Below are 20,428 nucleotides of genomic sequence, written 5' to 3' on the forward strand. Positions count from 1 at the left end.
TAAAAAACTTCATACTTTTGATGAGAAACTTTATTATTTCCTGGCGAGTGTGCGCGGCGCGTGAATTAATGAGTAATGGACACGCACATGCAATACTAATTATTATGCTGACCCGATCGAGGAAGACGGACGGACCCTCTGCGGCTTTTTGTTTTTTGGACGGACAGAATTATCTGCCCTCAATCCATTGGTGGGGAGAACAATCCGAGACCGAAAACTCCAAGACCACACGCAAACAACTCTTCTACTCGTATACATAATTTAATTGATTTGTCTTCGGGAATGAAAGTTTCATTGCCGTAATAACTCGGGAGATAAAATCTGCGCCTGTGTGTATGAGAGAGTTTTCTTTCGAGAGACTTTTGACCTCGGTGAAATAAAGTGGAGCGCATTAAAAGTTTCACGAAGGCGCAAAAAGCAGGAGGAAGAACTGGTTTCACCACCGCGTGCATAATTTTGTCAGGGGACCGCTCGTTGGGAAGTGCCAGAGAGCAGGAAGGAAGATTTTTCACGCAGCCGGCGCAGCATATTGGGAATTAGAAAAAAGCTGCCGCGCTGCATAAGAGGCTTAACGCGCTTGTAATGCCTTTATTAATTCTCCTGCTGGCACTTTGCGTGTTTATTCGTGTCGTTCGTCCCGATGATAACGCGCTACAATATGATGGGAAAGAGCAAGTGCGAGCACAAATGCAAACACTTTTATAGGGTGCTAAATTTTTTGCAATTATATCTTATCAAAATTCATAAAAAACCAAAATGTTATATATAAATTATAAAACTGATTAATTATTAAATATATTATTGTTAATATTAATGTTTATGATTTAACTGTTTTATTTTATTTTCGTTTTATTTATTAATTATTATATTTTAATTTCAATCATTTACCTTGGAATTATGGCTCCATTTTTACACATTTCACACATTTTAAATATGTTAACACTAAAAACTCTTTTAACAATAGTATTTATAGTCAAAGCACGCATACAAATTATAATCTTCACATATACAACTGTATTTTTCGAAGGCAGATTGCAATAATAACATTTAAATAATATAGAATTTCATTGCAATTGTCAAAATGTAAGCTATTCAATATGGGTTTATAGTTGAAATTAGTAATAATGGTATTATTTGAATCTGAATAAAAAAGCGCTTATTAACAATATTAAAAAAGTTAATATTTATTTTTAATATTATAGAACAGTTTTTTTTTATTTTTCAAATTTATAAAGTTTTAAAGCCAATTAGGTTGATTCATATACTTTAAATTACCTATATTATATAGCCATGTTTTTTTTGTTCACAAAATAGAAGACATTTTTTTTTGTAAATTTTCCCATCCCTCTATAGCATTTACACAAAAGAGGCAGGCAATCGGCGAAAAAATAAAATAGAGTACCTGCAGCCCCTAGACCGCCGCGTGTGTGGTTTTTGTCATCATGTGCGTGCCGCGCCTTGATCTTCGCCGCCGACGCAGTTTTTTCTTCTTCTCTTCTCTCAAGTGTACCTGCTGCTGCTGCTGTTGTTTTGTGACTTTTTCTACACGGGCTGGCACTTGAGTTTACGAGAGAGAGCAGGGATGCTCGACGTCGCCGGCGCTTGCTGATAAAAGCAGCAGCATATTATGCTGCGTGAGGAGAAGAGCCCGTGGCGCCGTCGACTTCCTTCCCCGTGGCGTCTCCCACGATTAAAAAATGAGCCGACCTTTTTTAGCCGCGGCGCCGTAACGTGCAGACCAAATAGGCTGCTTTTGATCCCTCTCAGAAAATGTGTGTGGGTTTCGAAATTCGCCCTGCTTGCCGCACGTACATAAATCAAAGGGAAAATAAGTGGCTCTTTTTTTTCAACATCCGCGGCAAGCACACGACCCTAATGGATTCTTAATATAAACATAATTAATTCAAGCCTCACGCTGTGCCGAGACCATCGATACGTTTGTGCGCCCGCGATTGGAATTAATAAATGTCTAATGGCGCTTTTTATTTATAATTTTTTGCCTCGGCGTGTATATTTTATAAGCGGCTGATTTATGGGCGGATCTTTTTGATTGCATGTTTTCCAGCAGGCCAGGAATATTGATTGAACATTAATTATTATTAAAGAGAACGCACGCCAACCTGCTTCTATGTACGCTCTTTTTTTGTTAAACATGCTGCACGAGAGATGCTCCCCGTGAATTTTAGTGCATGTTTTGTATTTTATACGCGCAAGGTTCGACACAAAACATAACAGTATGTACACGAGAGGCGAACGATGTTGATGATGATGAAAAATAAATATATCATTATGAGTGATTGACACTGAGCAAACAAAAGGTGCGTCTGGCGTGGAGGAGAGATTCTCCAGCGATATCATTAGTCTGCCTCCATGGTATGCAAGCAAGCAAGAAAAACATCAATAAAACGGCTGGGTGGACGTTTATGCAGGCCTAAAAAAGTTGATTGAAAGGCTTGCGCAGCTCAAACAAGCAGCATGAAATAAAATTCGCCTTTCTACCCTTTTACGGCAGCAAGGCGAGTTTGTCTGTGACCTGCTCAACTCAGGTAACAAGCGTGTTGCATACCTTTCACCCTCCAACTACTAAAGAAGAGAGAGAAAATGTGAAAGGTCATTTTGAAAAGTTGTCAAAATTAATTTATTTATAATATTTAAAAAAATTAAATGTAAACAACTTATTTTTTCTTTTTTTTGTGGTAGAATTTCACGATCAAGGGTTGATTCATGGCGATTTGAATTTAAAATCGGCTTTCCCTCGATGGGATTTTGTGAGTTGATTATTGTTTCAGAAAAACAATATCCTGCTCTACATGTTTCGGCTGCGGGCTGCAGCCATAATTCATGAGCTGCGAAAACATTTTGACAAAAATTAGTACAAAATTAACTCTTTTTTAAAAAATTATTTTTCTTTCAAATTGACAATATCCCGTGAAAAATTATTTAAATTAAAATTTCTTCTCAAAATAATTTTTAACACAAAATTGACATTTCATTCAATTTGTTTTTTAAAAAACATTAATTGTCTTATAATAATTTTTCTGAAACAATAAACAACTGACAAAAACGCTTCGACGAAAAGCCGATTTTAAATTAAAATCACCATGAACCTATTTTTCCTTCCTTATGGCGCCTAAAAATAAGAATAAAAATCTTAAAAAAAGTCAAAATGATATTTTTAGATGTCTATTTTTAATAATTTTACATTTACCTGCCTTTGAAAACCACAATTCTTCTGGGATTTCCTTATTTTTTTTTTTGTTCCCTCGTGATCTTATTTCTCACTGCCCGGGACCTCTTCTTCTTTTTTTCTTTCGTCGCAGACCATGCGGTCCCCACTGCCCTATAGCAAGACGCAGTTTTTGCGCGTTTCCCAACAAATTAGTGTCAGTCTCATGATACCCGATCCGAAACGATTGGGTTCAGAAATGTCCCCTGCTGCACAGAGTTTTATTTTATTATGATGATGCTGCTCATGTGCGTTGTAATTTGAGCAGCAAAAACCTTGGATGTGCTGTTGTTTCTCTCTTCGGCTGGCTCGACGAGCAAAGAAAGCCCCCTCGTATGCTTTGCCGCGTTTTGTTCTGCGTTATGTTGCGGGTCTGTTCTGCGATGCAATAGTCTGAGGAGAAAACGACATTTCGAAACCTCCCTCGAGAGTATTTTCACCCTCGCCGTCTGAGAAAATAGAGACTCTTAAAGGCGAAAAAAGCTGGCGTGGTACAAAAGCGTCTTGGAAAAAAAAAATAACACACAAACGCAGCAAGTGCACAGTTTTATTTTCACTCCCCTCTCTGCCGAGTGCGATTCTTATGCATATTTTTGTGTGTTTATTTAATTTGCTTTCGTTAATGTTGCTTTTCTCTAAAAATAAAAGCGCGCAGAGAGAAAGAAGAGGAAACTTGCAGCTTTTGTTGTGATGTAAATCACCCAAAAATGAGTGCAGAGCGGGTTGAAATTTATTTGCATGATAATAATGCTGGCGTCTGTCACAACGTTTTGCCGCTTTTTTGTGTACGAATTTATGTATATTGGAGTAACGCACGACACGGAGCACAAGTCGGCGTCGTTGAACGCGAAATAAATTATTACACTTTCATGACACGTCGCTCTAAATTAATAAAAAAGAAATAAGAAGAAAGAGCGAGCGGAGCACAACAACATCCTCTCCAGAGCAGTGACGTCGCCTACAGTTCAGGCCTCTCGGCAAAATGAAAAAAAAAATAAACATTAAATAACTGACGCAGCCAGCGAGCATGAATCATAACGCATTTATTCGCAAAACGTTAAGTCAAAAGCTAATAAATGTATTAAGAAATTATTCCTTTTCATTAATTGTTTGATACAAAATAATACAAATCCCATTGCATTTCTTAAAAAGAACAGTTTTTTTTTTTTTTAATTATTGAATTTGTTCAATGTGATTGTAAAAATATGTGATCAAATAAAACCCAAATAGTAATTTGAAAAAGGTTAGAAAAAATAATTTCAGTTAGTTATGTATAATTTTTTTATATCGATTATTTCCATTATTATTTACATCATTGTTAAATCTTCAATTGACGTTAAAAAGCGTGGTGTGAAATTCTCGACTTGTTTTCAAATTTTCTGCTTGGCAGCAGGCGACATTTACAACCGATTCAATCCCCTTCTTTCAAATGTATAACTTTTTAAATGATTATCAGGGGGTTGAAACGCTGCTCGGGCTCATTGTTATTGCATCAGAAAGGCATTGAACGAGAGCGAAAAAGGGTGAGTTCGTGCATGTTTTCTTAGCACCTGCTCTGATAGTTCCGATATGAGAGCGAACCGGCAATTCTATGTGTATCGTGAGACGACCGTGGGGGGACATTTTCGTGTATATTACAACCCCGAGATGGAAAGAATAGGGAACCCCTGCTGTGGCGCAGATTTCTCCGTACCTGTTTGTATATAAACGGGCAGAACAATGCGCGTGATCTTTACCTGCAGCGCATGTGGACCAACGCAGCCTCTCAACAGGCGCTTGACTCGAGACGATATAATATATTTTATTTAAGGGCGAGGGTATATAATGCACCTCTATGGTATTTCAGCCCCTCTGCCAAAGCTGCTGTCGAGATTCTGCTGTTTCCACCCCAGCGAGCGGGAATATAAAAAGAGGCTGCACCGACGAGTACTCGCTCTTTACACCTCCTTGACGTTCGGTGTGTAAAACGCATTAGCATAAATGAATGTCTAATTTCGCACTCTGCCTGCCGAGCACGCCGCCGCCGCGTAGTTGTTATTATTTCTCTCCCGCTGCTCTACGTACTTTTGATTACATAATAATATTTTATACATGCACCGGTATCCCCGTCAGCATCCCTCTCTGTGCACTTTGCATTTCGTTATGGAAATGAAATGTTGCGTCACAACGCACTCGACTGGAGAGAATCAACCGTGAAGTTCTAAGCCATAAAATTAATTTCGTAAAATTTTGTTTAAAAGTTTAAACATTATTGTAATTATAATAATTACTATCAAGAAATTAAAAATTATTTTGCAACTGTTTTAAATATTAATATTATTTTATAAAATTCTAAATATTTAAACGTTTGTTTTTATTTAAAATTATATACATTAGTTATTTTAAAATATCATCCTAATAAATAAATTGTGTATTTTTTCCATTAAAATGTTTTATATTATAATATTGAGGATGCACCACTAAAGAGAGTTATAAAATTTTAAAATTATTAGAGAGTCACATAGTCTGGAGTCCCGAGAAATCCTATCATAATAAATTCAATTCTATATTACTCAACTCTTATGAATATTATACAAAATAAACGATTTGAAAAATTTTAATCAACAAGTGAGCTGAAAGAGCATTGATGATGAGAAATGTTTTTGTAAAGATTTTCTCCTCCAAAATGTTAATAATAAAACACCTCAGGGAAATTTGTATACCAACCGCGTATTAAAATAAAAAAAGCAGCAAAAGTGGGTGTAATATAATTTTTTATGCGCTTACCGCGGACGACGTTCGGTGGTGCGGTTTTTGAGATGCGGCTGGTTCTCGTCTCGACGGCGGTCTTTCTTTCTTTCTTTCTCTCTCGTCATAAAATATTGAGAGCCAAAATCATAAAAAAAGAGATTCGTCCGCCGCTCATGAAGCAAACATGCAGGCAGCAAGCACGAGTCGTGACGGCGTTGCTTCTTGATGTGACGATCTTGTCACACAACAAAACGGTCTCCTCTCGTAATATTGGCTCGGTGAAATTCCAGTCACGTGCACACCCCATACCTATACCATGGTTCGCATCTTTGAACTGATAAAGGGCAGATTGATCCTGGCGATAGAAGTGTCAGGGCCACAGGTTCTCAGCTCATTAGCCGGCGAGCTCGTCATGCCGCTTAATTAGTCGCAGGGAACAAAAGGCAAATTGATAATGCTTAGTCACTCGAGAGTCTGCTCTGAACGCGAGATGAGAAATTTTCTCCTTCTCCGAACTGATAGATGTTCTTTTTTGTTCCGCGGCCGCTTGCGTGCCATGTGTGGTCGAAATATAAAATCGACTCGTGTGTATTTTGTTTTGTAATTAGCCCGCGCAGATAATATACAATTTGCCGTTCCAAGTCTGAATCGCAGCCTTAACAAGGAATAATTGTTATGATTTATTTATATTACTGTGGCCCTGGACGAAAATCAAAGAGTCGGCTTCATAAAGTTTGAACTTATCATAGAGCGCCTGGCCAAATTTATGACCGTCGCTCGCCCAGCAAGATATGAAATTATGTATACAATCAGTGTGTGATTCTCTCGCAATAGAAACGAATGTTTCAAAGGTCGGTTTAATGAATGGGGAGAGAAAGTTGGCCAGTTATTCATTACTTGAAAACACTCCTGTATTTCTTTGAAGTTTGGAGATTTCACATTAGCTTCAATTGATATAATTATATGGTTAAAAATTCAATTCAACGAATTGAGAATGATTGTTCATATATCAGGCATAAAAATATATTAAACAAAATCTAAATTGAATGATAACACTTATTGAGGTGGACTATTGAAACCAGGCGATCCTATCTTTTTGCAAAGAAAAAAAGAAGAGGAAAAAGAAATAAAATCTCCGGGTTCGATTGCCCTGGAAATATCTGGCAAAATCACAGTATGAAGTTGTTGACTGACTCCTTTGTTTAATTAATTTTTGCAATTTTTGTTTATTGAAATTAAATTCTCCCCCTTTCATTTTTAACTTTTTATGAATTCATCCCACTTAAAAGTTTTAGTTTGGATACGACAAAACTAAAACTTTTAAAAGTACCAGCAGACCGCAGGTCACCTTTTGTGGTCAGCAGACCTCTATTTCTTTTTATATTTTAATTTGTGTCATTTTTCCTTTGCAACGAGTTTCGCCCGGTTTAAATTTTTCACAAAATTTAAATAATCATGATAAATATCAAATATTTAAAAAAAACGCATATTTTTTTTCAAAAACTATTTATATTTTTAACAAAAAAGGCTCACAAAGAGAGAATTCTGCAATGAAGATGTATGAGAGGCAGATAAATCTTTTAAAATCCGCAGCCTAGCTTATTTCTCGAGTGAAAATCCTTAGCTTAAGCACCCTGATATTCCGTTCGATTGTTTTGGTGCCGGCTGCCAAGAATATCCTTCCCTCGAAGAGGCCATGATGTTTATACAAACAACATCCTCATTTGAGAGCGAAGTGACACTATTTACAGCTGACGTGACAATTAAAAGAGAAACGTGCGCATATAAATCGTGCCCAGCATCTCTCACGACTCCGCGTGACTCTTGTATAGGTTGCGGTCGTAAGTCTCGAAATGTACCGAAAATAAGTTATTGGTGGAATCCTGGGCTTTTTCCAGAGCGCATAGCCGGAGGACTGTTTATTTTCAACTGTAGCAGAGAGAAGATGCAGAAAAATGTCAAAAGCAAAAGACCCGCCGCGTGCTTATTTTGTCATCTGCCGTCGCATTCGATGCTGGCGGAAAGGGAGCAGAAAGGAGTTTCTAGTTCTCCGCCAAAGTAAATTCGGTTGATTTGACAGGCGCCACGACACACATGCGCCGCCGCCGCCGCCTCCTAGAGATGCGAAACTCGCTGCGCTTTATTTGTTTGTTTATCTCGCGGCGCAATCTAAAACCGCAGTCGCTCATCCCCCCGCTGTAATTTTCTCTTCGGGGGGCGTTTCGGGGAGACGTACAAGATGAGATTCTCATTCTCCTTAAACTAGAATAGAATAAGATTAAAGAAAGAAGAGGGAGGAATGTTTCTTTAATAATCTCGTTTCCATTCAACAGACACTAGACAGGACCCTTCAGAAAAAAAAGGAAACGTATTATTAAGATTGGTGAAAAATAAGAATTTTTATCAAAATTTAAATTGCATTTATTCCCAATAAACATTTTAAAATTTTAAATGTGGATTCCAAACCATTTTTCATGTTTATTGTAACTTAAAATGAACAATTAAATAAAAATATCAGCTTTTTACGGTGGATTAGTAAAATAATTTTTTCACTCAGAAAGATTTTCTCCGCCTTTGAATTTCTCGAGTCGTCCGCCGTCTTTTTTCGCTTCCATTCATTTTCCGCTTCCGTAATTTATAATTCGGCGCATCCCTTTACCGGATTATTCCTTTTCCGTCATCTTGCGACGGAGATGCGCGCTGCACGTAAAATACGCACCGAGAAACCCATTCTTCCGTGATTTGCTCTCAGCATCTCTCTTTCGCAGATGCTCTTTTCTGCTCTCCACATCTTTTCTTACAAACATATTTTGGCGGAGCAGAAATCAGTGATGCTGGCGGCCGATAAAGAGCAGAGGATTTTTCTCCTCTACCTGAGCAAAACGGCGCGGCCGGACAACATCTGCCCAGCGCCAGAAAATCGAACTCCCCCTCCGGAGAGGAGTAATTTTCTTCGGCAGCTTCTTTTTTCTCCAGCAGCAGAGCGACAAAACGGTCCGGCTCGTTAAAAACAAACTAGAGGGACTGAGAGTAATTCACTTTGCCTCATCATCATCATCATCTCTTCTCTATACTGGGCTAAAAGAAAAAAAAACTAATGAAAAAGTAAAAAGCTCAGGCCAAACTCATTCACTCAACTCTTAATTCTAACCCGCGCCGAGTGAGCAAGTAAGAAGTGTTTCTGCTGCAATTTGGTGATTGCATTTAAAAAGATTTTATAACAACGTACGAGCTCCTTTAATTTTTTGGTGACGAGGCAAAATGGCTTTATACATATACTTATTTGGATTGCGTGATTGCTACCTATAGAAGAGTGAACCATCATCAGAAAGGGACATCGTCTCGTGTGAGAAAATAATGATCACTCGAAATTACAGCATCTCTGCAGCAGACGCACAGAATATTTATTTCGCCTCGAGTGTGGCCGGAGTAGCTTTCGTGGAACGCTGGGCGCTCTTAAAAAGGTCGCTTTTTTACGGCCGCGTTTCAAGAGGGCCCACTTGAAAATTTCAGCCCGACGCGAGAGAAAATTGTGCTGATATTATTTCCTCTCGAATAACAAAAAGCTAGGGAGTGCGGGCAAAAACCTAGCGCGTGATTACCATTTAATTAATGCGCACAAAAAGGTCGCCCGGCCGCTTTTTGCCTGCCCAAATATAGGTTACCAAACAATAATATACACGAGGCGAAATTAGAAGCGCCAAGAATGTTAATTTTCGGTTGGCAGGGATTTTATTGCTGAAAAGAGAATTCCACGGAAAGCCCCCATGGGGCGCGCGGTAATGAGTGTTTTTCTAGCGTCTTGTTTCTGGCCTTCATTAAAATTAACACATCCATATGGGGAGCAATGCGGCGGGGGTTCGACGAGTCTGCACACACATGTTGGCCATAACTTTGGAACTAGAGAGAGAAAATCTACTTTTCACAAAAAAAAAACTAACGCTTTGCGGCTTTTTACGACTCGAATGTGACGAGAGACGCTGGTGCACTATTTTTTTCCTGGTAAAAATATATATAAGAATGACACGCTGCATTGCACTTTTCAAGATAAAAAAATTCAAGCAGAAAGAGGAAACTCTATATGAGGGGGTACTTGAAACCGGCGTCACATTTATATTTACAAAATAAATCTCTCCTGCACTCCGCATGCGTCTCGCCTTTGGCATATAAATTTTGCGCTGGATTCTTTCTTTTTTAACTCGGCGTGACGCCTTGCTTACTCGTGCTGGAAATATATATAAAAATACGAGCTACAGACAATGAGGCGAGGTCGCATTTTCATTGGCGACGCTCATAAATCCACCCCCGCACTCACCTTAACAACAACAACTACACCCTCTCTTATAAACGTCCTTTGTTGCGCGTGCGATCGAGCTCGAATTGCGCCTGGTCTGACAACATTAATATAAGTTTATCTGGGCGAACGAATATATAAAATGCATGGGAAGTTTAAACTGGCGGCAGTTTAGTTGCTCGCTAAACGATGCACTTTACTTTTATTCGAGCAAATTAGCGCCGACAATTAAGAGCGGCCGCTAAATGAAACGACGAAAGCGCAGAAACCGTCATGAGCATGCACAGTGTTATGACTGAATTAATTCTGACTCATCAATTTTACAAAAGTTTGCCCTTTGAAGATATACATTTTTTGAATGAAATTTTCATCTTTAGATCTAATGAGTCAACTGAATAATTAATAATTATTTTTTTAAGCAAGATAAATATAATTAAATATAAAAATTGTGAAAATTATACACTGTGCAGCAAAATTAGCCGGATTTAATTTTATTTTGTAAAATAAATATTTTAATTATTTTCATTAATAACAAAAATAACAATTAAAAACAAATAAACAAATATTTTATGAAGTTTTTATTAAGTATGTATTTTTTTAAATTATGCAAAATATGTAATATTTATATTTACATATTTTTTAAATCTTCATAAATTACAAAAAAAGGTTTTGTTGAAACATTATTTGGATGGAATTAGTTATTTATCCGTTCAATAACAATTTTCAATCTATGGTCCCAAAATTCAGTTTGGATCTCTATTGATTCACTGCGATGAGAATTCACCTGCAGAGTCGGTCGCTCGCGCATTATCCCACGTTTAATATCCGCGCTCGGCACATTGTTTGAAACGGCTGTCATTTCCAGCCGTCGACGTTGTATAATTTCCCCAAATTACCTCGACGAACTCTCTATGGCTCGCATCACATGCCATGAGCGCAGCCTGATGGTTCTTGCTTGTGTGACTTTGACGAAAAATTTTGTCGGTCTCTGCGCGCGCTTTATGAAGCGGGAAAGGTAATTTGACGCCGCGCGGCACAATGGACGCGGGCATTTTTTTGTCTCTGGCTCGGCACTCTGTCATTAGAGGCATCGTCATTATAACCCATCGACGATCATCAGGGATATTTAATGCACCCCGCGGCTTTTTGTTTTTCTTTCTCGGAAATGCCGTGATCACGTCCCTTTGGCCTTTCTTTCTTTTTCTTGAGTCGGGAGGGTCGAGACGAGAGGTGTGTTTTGAGGCAGATTCAAATGCAAATACAATGGCAGTCTGCTGGGTATAAAATAAAATTACAAAAACGATCCACCTTTATTCGCCTATAATGCGCGCCTCTCTCGCTCGCACCGCCGCGGGGCTCGCCGTGTATATTTTCCTCCTTATTTAAAAAGACAATGCTCCCTCTGTTCCATACGGACAAGCAATTTCACCGGATAATTTGGATCGATGATTGCGATGCCCTTTTGCACGAATTTTGCACGGACTCCCGCGGGAGACCCTTTTGACCCAAAAAAGCGAAATTGTTTTCAATTTACTTTGCAAAGGCCGCATTAAAAGTGAGCGCCTGCTTTTTTTTTAGAATACATAAAAAGTTGTGGAGCGAAATTAACTTGTGTTTTGTGTTGTTTGCAGGACCCTTGCGAATGCAATGAGAAGAAGAGCCACATAAGACGTCCCAAATGGCGCAGAGTCGGCTGTTGGCGCTGCTTCTTTGCGTCGCCTGCTTAGGCAATGCCGTCGCCTGGGCGTCTTCAACAGGTCAGTTTGCCAAATATAATTTAAAATCTTCAAAATTGAATATTGAAATATCCTAAAGTATGAAATTGATAAATATATTGTCATAAAATTCAACTATCAGCAGCAAAATAAAATCTTAAAAACCAAAAATTAACAACTTTAAAAAAAATATTATTAATAATTAAATTATATTTGTCATTAATATCTTTCATTTTTGCTAAACTTTGTTAATTTTCCAATACATTTATTTGATTTTATTTATTTTAAAACATGCTTAATACTATTTTAAATGCACATAAACACTTATATATTTATTTTAATTAAATAATAAGATTTTATTATATATAATATATATATAAATTTTGCCACTGTCAACTTCATCATTGAAATCTGAACTGGGCCTAAGGACCTATTTGTAAAGTTTTTGTATGGTTTGAAATGTGTAAATTTTTGCAAGGTAATAAATGTTTATAGTAAAATTTTATGAAACACTAAGTGTGCCAAGATTTAAATCATTTCAAATAAATTTCAATCAAGGTAATTATAGATATATTTATTTTATTGTAATTCTGTGGTAGAATTTCACGATCAAGGATTAGTGATTTGAATTTAAAATCGGCTTGATGAGTTTTGTGAGTTTTTTTATTGTTTACGAAAAAACAATATGTATACATGTTTCAAGTGCAGCCGATAAAGGTACGCTCAAAACACATGTTTCAATATCACGACAAAAATAATCATAAATATTAATTTTTCGCGTTTGTTTTTCGAATTTTGTGTTAAAAATTGTTTTGTGTAAAAGAGTTTTTCACAAAAAAATTGTTAATTTGAAAAGAAAAATATTTTTGAAAGATTGATTTTTGTTCTAATTCTTGTCAAAGCTATTTCACAGCTCATGAATTATGGCTGCAGCCGAAACATGTAGAGCAGGATATTGTTTTTCTTAAACAATAAACAACTCACAGAAACCCATCGAGGAAAAGCTGATTTAAATTCAATTTAAATCACCATATTTATTGTAGTTGTAATGGTTGTAATAGAATTAATGCAACTTGTAAATTTAAGTATGAAATTATTATAATAACTCTTTTCTAACTGAGATTCTTTACTTTCTATATGGTACTTGCAATATAATTATATGAAATTAAATTAAATGCACTTTCAATTTGTGGTGAGATGCAATTTTGAAAAGAAAACTAAAAATTATAAAGGTTATCTGTGAAATCTGAATCTATTTTGTGGTTGTCATTACCTGCACTGCAGTATTTTAAAAATCATGGCTTGGTGCCTGTTATTGCTAAACTTTAGCCATTTCCAAGAATGCATCCATCGTTTTCATTTTTGTTTTTCTTGGACCTCCGATCCGCGATAGCCTTTTTTCCCTTTGACGATAAACAACACTGTCAAGCGAGTGAATTTACTACCTCGGTGACATCTCCTTGGTCACTACTTTTCCTATCTCGCCATCTCGTCCTTCCAAATAGAAAAAATTCCGACACCTCTTCCGAGAATTAGACTTAATGATCTCTCGCTTAAGACGTATCAAGCCGTATAAGCCGGAGGAAGAAAAATTCATATAAGATAACGATCGGCGGCGCACCGTAATTTCGTGAGCTGTCACCTTGCTTGTGCGTGAATGCGTCTGCCTAATGTATAATATTTTGATGCGTACAATAAGAGAGACTTTAAATAAGGAGATTAACGTCGCATATATAAAACCGCTTTTGTGCCGCTGCTCTCTGTGGTCGATGCCCGCATGTGTCAACACTAATTTCCACTCTCGGCCCTCAAAAATCGAACCGAACAATGCATTGCATTGTACGCAAGAAAGCCGCTGCTGCAGTTCAAAGCAAAAGGGGTTTCTGCACGCAGGGAGATTCCGCCCCAGTGGCGCGGAAAGATTCAATTTGGCCGCGCCGAGCTGGCGCATTTATTTTGAGAAATACATTACATTGGCACGGCCCTCTTCTTCGGCTGATAAATCGGCCAGAGAGGAATGAACACGCTTGACAGGACAACACGTCCCGTCAAACGACGACGCGCACCACGTCTCCCTTCTCAAACTGATGCAACTGGATTTAAATGGGCGTTGGTTGGAGGATAAAATTAAATCAAAAATCCAAAACGCTGAAGACTTATTTGGTCGATTGCCAATTAATAAATTATAAATGCGTCTGGATTTTTATTTAAATTTTCAATAATACACGCATTTAAAAAAAAAATATATTCAATCAAATAGAGAGACATTGTCATTTTCAATAAGAATTTAATACCATTATAATATAATGCGGACTGCATATTGCCAACAGATTTTTTTTTTCATTTAGGAGCATATGTTCTATACTAATTTAAGTTATAATTTAAAATCAATGTATCAAAGAGGTGGCTGGGAAAGATTGCAGTATTTAATCAAATTTAATTTGAAAAATCGCTTTGTTAAGAACTAGTAAATAAATATTTTACTAAAATTAAAACTGTTATTACCTAAACGCACTGCTACACTCTGATGTTTAAAAAACGAAACAACGAAACTGACAAATCAATTAAACAATCAATTAATTTAATTTATGAATTAAAAAGTTTTAAATTTTAATAAAACTATGGAAAAAAAAAGTTGTGATTCACATTTTAACAAACTGTTGTTATTAATTTTTATAGTTATATATAATTATTTAATTTTATAAACATAAACGTTTAAGTATGGCAAAAAAATGTTTATTATTGCACCACATATATATCATATATCGAAATACATCAAAGATATAATTCAAGGGTGATTATTAATAGACTAAAATAAAGTGAGAGAAGAAAACGCTTAAATTTATTTCTGCGATGAGCTTATCGGAAAATAAATGAAGAAATTTGAATTTACTTTACGTGTACAACTTGATTTTTTCAAGGCTTTTACTGCGAATATTAAAATATTACAGCAGTATTATAATTCGTTATATTTATATAAGTATTAATCAATAGTGTTTAAAAAATCTCCTTTTTGGACTTCGCTCTTTTGCATGAATCGGAACTTCACGTGCGTGCAGCACTCAATTTTTTTTTAATCTGCACTCTTCAGAACTTTCTTTCTCTCTCTCTGCCTGTGCTGCGTTGTCATCCGCCGTCGAGATTGAAATTTTTATTATGTCACTCTTAATTAGCCCTTCATTAATGGTAGGCCGGCTCTGGCTCTTGATTGAACGGCGCGTCGCGTTCCATTCGCTCCGATTTTTTTACCCTCTCCGGCAGCTCGTCTCTCTCTATCTGCGTCGCCCGATCGAAAAAATTCCTCGGCTGCCGTTGCGGATGTTTCGCGACTGAATCGTTAATTAGACGCGAAATCGGCGCACGAGTTTTCCTGATTTTTTTTTTGCCCACCAGATTGAAATTCGAAACTGCTTGCACGAAAAATTATACACACGTGAAGAAGCGCTTCAAGCTCTTTACTTTTTGCGGCTTTGAATTCATTTCCCGTCGCTTCTCTTAAAATAATTAAATCACACTGCGCGTAACCGAAGCGCCACTAATGAAGCCGCAAAAGCCACGAGTCTCTCCAAAAGCCGGGCCTGCGATTTTATCTCTCGCCTGATCTCGAGAGAGAAAGACGGACGGTCGGATTTACGACTTTGCTGCTGGAATTTCGCACCCGTTAATCCGTGCGCGCCGTTTGCACGAATCTACTTCAGCGAAGAGATCGAACTCCCTCTTCATTGAAGGGGTGGCAACGGTCAGCCCCTAAATTAGCAGTGGAACTAATGATAGCGCGCGCGGTCTTTAAATTCGAAAGTCGTCTCTTTTGTTTTCTTTTCGGGGGCAGTGAATTCGGGCTCGGAGAGTGAATAGAGATCTAATGGGGATGGCAGCAGCAGGGTTGTTCACCCCAAATTGCCACGCTGTGCTGTTGCGTCGTCCTTTCAGCGGAAGAATAATTGCTCCACTGTAATTTATCGTCGAAAGGCCACATCACACACACACAGTACTTTCAAAAATAAAAGAAAATTACACGTGCAGAGTGGGAGGAGGAAAAGTGCACGCTCATGTGATGGGATTTTCTAGAGAGGGTGGTTTCGAAATCCGATCCGTCGTGTCCCCTTTGCCTGTGTTTTGTCTCGGTGAATATAAAGAAGCAACTCGAAAAAAATGTCCCTCTCTTTTTCCTGCCCATTGTGACAACATCATTGAATAATCATGACGTCACCAGCATCGGCTCTAATTTCGCTTTGAACCCCTTCGCTGCTCATCGTGGGAAAATAAAACTCTTTCTGCAGCTGCAGCAGGTTGGCAGGCGCGGGAGTGAAGTTTTGATCCAATTTGAATCTGATATCGACGGGAATTTGTCACTCGGAGCGGCTTTTGGGCCAAGTGTTGTGACATCGGTTAGCCATCCATTGGTATTGACTGCTGCAGAAATGATAAATGACCCGCTGTTATGAGCCCCGCGGCAGCCCATATTGCTGTCGTGCAATTCCGCAGAGAGTGCTCAAAAGCAGGGGACCGCTGCACGCTCACGGACATCACATATGCGTTCCACTTTCGAAGCCCAACGGGTTGAAATATTTATTGAGAAGCTTACATCATAATTCCCAATGTAAAATAAAAATATTCACCAAACTAGAGCTTCTAATTTCATTGTCTTTTCAATTTAAGAATAATAAAAATATTATTATTTTTAAATTAGTACTGTGACGTGGAATTACGTTCCGAGACAACGAGATATTTGAGACAAAGCCGGTGTAAAAAAGTTAGAAAAATTCCTGTTGTAATAATAAACAATTTTAATTTTGGGAAATTTTTGCCCTCAATTAAAATTGTTTATTATCACAACAGGAACTTTTTACACCGGCTTCATCTCAAATATCTCGTTGTCTCGGAACGGTTTTCCACGTCAAGGCGATTAGTCACAGCTAGTACTAATTGAATTATTTCCCGTTTCAAGTGGTTTCTTTGGGTTTTAAATTCTCAAAAAACTATTATTTTTGTTTTATTTTTAGGAAAATTGTTGCTAGAAGTATGGTGCCGTTTTGCTCCAACAATTACTTTCCTTTTCAAATAAATTGTTTTCAGCAGTTGAGTGTAAACAATGTGGTGTAACAAATTAACAACAATAATTTATATCTTTTTTTTTGCAATTTCACGTGACTTTAGCGAAATAAATACAGGAGATATGAAATAAATATTAATGCAAGCCAATTTCACCGTAAAGAAAAACTTTTTTCCATGAAATTTAATTTTTTTACTTGTTTCTCGTTACATAATATTCCTACCAAGCTGACATTTATTAAAATGATCATATATTTTGCAGATAGAAGAAATTTTTTCATATAAAAATTATAGAATCAATCATCATGATTAAGAAAAATCGTATAAAATCTTTTCTCAATTCTTGATTTTAATATAAAATATTAAAAAGGAGAAGAAATCATATTTTTTTATATTTGTGCGGTTGCTATATAATAATAATCATCATATGAGCAGCTGAAATCTGGCTGAATCCATTGGCATTCTATGCATATTTCATCCCCGGTACCCTTATTGATCAAATTAACTGGAGCACACGGCGTCAGCAGTTTGATGCTGAAATCGCAACTTTTGATGTGCTGTGTATCGGTGCATGTGCTCGCTAATAACGTCGAGCCGTGTGTTTGCGTCAAAACATCTGATGCCGCGGCTTCTCCCGCGAGAGTCTAAATTAATGATGAATTGCATTGCTTCAGATTAAAGCGATCTGCGGCGTCGATCTGAGCCATCAGTTGGCGAAACTTGATTAATTACATATATACCGTCGTCTCTTTTGATGTCATGCACTTGGCTGCAGATCTGGTGTGGTGCGTCGGTTCGCGACCTCGTGCTCTGCTTTTGCAGCGCCTTGAGCTGAGTTGGGCTTAATAAAGATGATGAGAGGGAGGCATGCAAGCTACGTGTTTGCCGTATGAATTAATTAATTTCCTGCAGCGCGCCACTTCAAAGTTGCACCTCGCAAAAATTATGTGCGCGAATTTCGAGGCAAAGGTGCTTCTCGTAGGCGCGGCATGTCAATAAAGCATGCGGCTTCATTTCGCTCTCTCGCGCTCTTTCATGTTGTTACGCCGACGAGAGCACAGCGAGTTTGTACACAACGCGCTTCCCTTTTCCAGCCGCTGCAAAACGGCTTCTCGTCTGCAAAATTCGCCGATTAGCATATTTTGGTGCTCAACAGCCCTTCCAAGTTGCGTTTATTTCAAGGGGGAATCCCTACTTTGCCCAAAAGTAAATCACCCGGGCAGAATTTATTTTAATTATTTGCCAAATGAATTCCAAAATGTTGGTATTAAAAATACCAAAGAAAAATGTGCATCTATTATTCCTGCCGTTTGCGAAAAATCAGTCATAAGAAGCGGACTTTAACTATTTAATTATTTACTAAATGAGAAAAAAGATATTCATGCTACTTGTTCTTACACGAAAAAAAAATCCAAAATTATTTTTATTATTATTGCATGCACATATCATAATAACAAAGAACAAAGAAAAAATGTGTAATTTCATTGATAATTTTTTTTTTTAGTTTTTGGTTATTGATATGATGTGTGGTTTGAATTTTTTTAAACAAATCCACTTTCTCGCACTCAAAATGTACAAAACAAAATAATAATTTAGATAAATAAGATTTTAAATTTTAACATTTTATTTTTTTTATTATTTATTCTCCTCGGTCAATACAAAATTTTAAATTGAAAAAATGAATATTTTTGCTTTCGGACAAATAAAGGTGACCTTATTTTTCCAGCAAACTTTCTTGGGGGAGATTTGTTTAGCATTTGAATGATCTCCAGCAGAAAATCGACGGGTTTCGCGAAAAGCGCGCCTACGACAATAAATTCCAAGTTGTTGAGCGTTTCGAAACTTTTCACGGTCGACGGCGTCTGCTGATAAATTTTGCATGAAACAAACGGCGGCGCCGATCGGCTTGGCAAAACGCGAACATTTCCCTGCAGCACGAGATGAACGAAAAGTTTCTTTCTCCACATTGAATTGCAAATGATCGCGCACAATTTATATTATTAGTTTACACAGCCAATAACAAGCCATTTCCGACGAGCTCCGTTGAACTCCTTTGAACCGTTTTCGGGTCGGCGCGAATTTCGCCCGTAGGAGTGGAATAAAATTTGAATAAATCCGCGGCGAGATGTCAATCCGAGACGTCTTGTCGCGCACTAAAATCAAACGCGAGATGCTTAACGACCAGAAAAAAAACCGAGGCTCTGATTCGGCACCAGGAAAACAACAAGGTGCCTGTGGACTAAATTTTATGATGTATTAAACATGTAGATCTTTTCTCGCAGCAGCCTCGCCTTTATATCGTCCATTCGAGCGTGTTTGTCTCCCACACGTGCTCATTGTAATTCATAATTTTAATCAAAACAATCTCTCAACAAGCGCTCCACCTCGGTCAAAATTAATTTATTGCTTTAGAGTGGGGATAAGATAAATAAATAGATTTTGTATTATGTATAAATAGCAATAATAAAAATCTAAAACAACTTGTAAGTAATCAAAAGTTAATATTAATTATTTATATAAGATTAAACATTTTAAAGATGTATTATTTTTATAATTTTTACGTTTTTTTTTTTTAATTACCTTGATATTTAAATAAAACCTTTTTTAAATATTTTTATTTTGTGCAGCTTTTGTTGTTTGGAAATCTCTATTTTTGAATAATCTTGTAAATTAAAAAAAAACATAATATTATATATTGTGAGCATGAATTACCAATTACAAGTTGAAAGTATTGCATACATATCTCGTTAACGCTTTTTCATTTAATGTAAATGGTATTATTTATAAGATAATAATGATTTTTTTACAATTTAAAAACTTAAATATTATTGTATCACCACAATGTCATCATTTCATTTTATTTTGAGCACAATTATTATTATTTTTTTTTTAATTTACGAGAGGGGCTTTTTTGACGACTAATTAATCAATTTAAAATAATCGAATTTTGAATGTTGTTTCAGAAGAGGACGGTGAGCTGCTGATGCACCACGACAGCGGCGCCCAGAACATGGACAGTTTGCTGTTGCCAGGCATGAAATCGCACACTGAAGAGGAGGAGGACGAACTGGAGGAGGACTACGAGGAGGAACACGAGCACCACCTGGCGCCGTCCAGTCCTTCGGTGGCGCCGTCGCTGACCGGCGACCACCACCCGGCGGTGTCACTGCCCGTCTTCCTCGAGGAACCCATCGACACCTACGTCATCAAAAACAAACCGGCAACCCTCGTGTGTCGCGCCGCCCACGCCCTCAACGTGAGTCATTTTTAAATATATTTTTACCACGTTTAAAGAAATAAATATTTTAATTTGACACGCGTGGGTCGAAATTCAATTATTGAGCCGGGATCGATCGGTTTGCTGGCTGACCGTGAAATTGAATCGGTAATTAGAGAAAGGAGGCCGAAAAA

General features: G+C 37.4%; 1 protein-coding gene across 3 annotated transcripts in view; it reads left to right on the forward strand.

The window, feature by feature from the left end:
• Positions 1-20,428, forward strand: part of LOC132195242 (netrin receptor UNC5B) — a 179,788-nt gene that overhangs the window by 88,028 nt on the left and 71,332 nt on the right. For all 3 annotated transcript variants that reach the window (XM_059617106.1, XM_059617105.1, XM_059617108.1), the window contains 2 exons: positions 11,882-12,007; positions 19,981-20,273. In XM_059617106.1, coding sequence (XP_059473089.1) covers positions 11,929-12,007; positions 19,981-20,273 — 372 coding nt within the window. In that variant the 5' untranslated portion in view covers positions 11,882-11,928. The remainder of the gene's footprint in view (positions 1-11,881; positions 12,008-19,980; positions 20,274-20,428) is intronic.

Source organism: Neocloeon triangulifer, unplaced genomic scaffold (assembly GCF_031216515.1).
Source record: "Neocloeon triangulifer isolate White Clay Creek 2 clone unplaced genomic scaffold, ASM3121651v1 ptg000009l, whole genome shotgun sequence".
NCBI lineage: Eukaryota > Metazoa > Arthropoda > Insecta > Ephemeroptera > Baetidae > Neocloeon > Neocloeon triangulifer.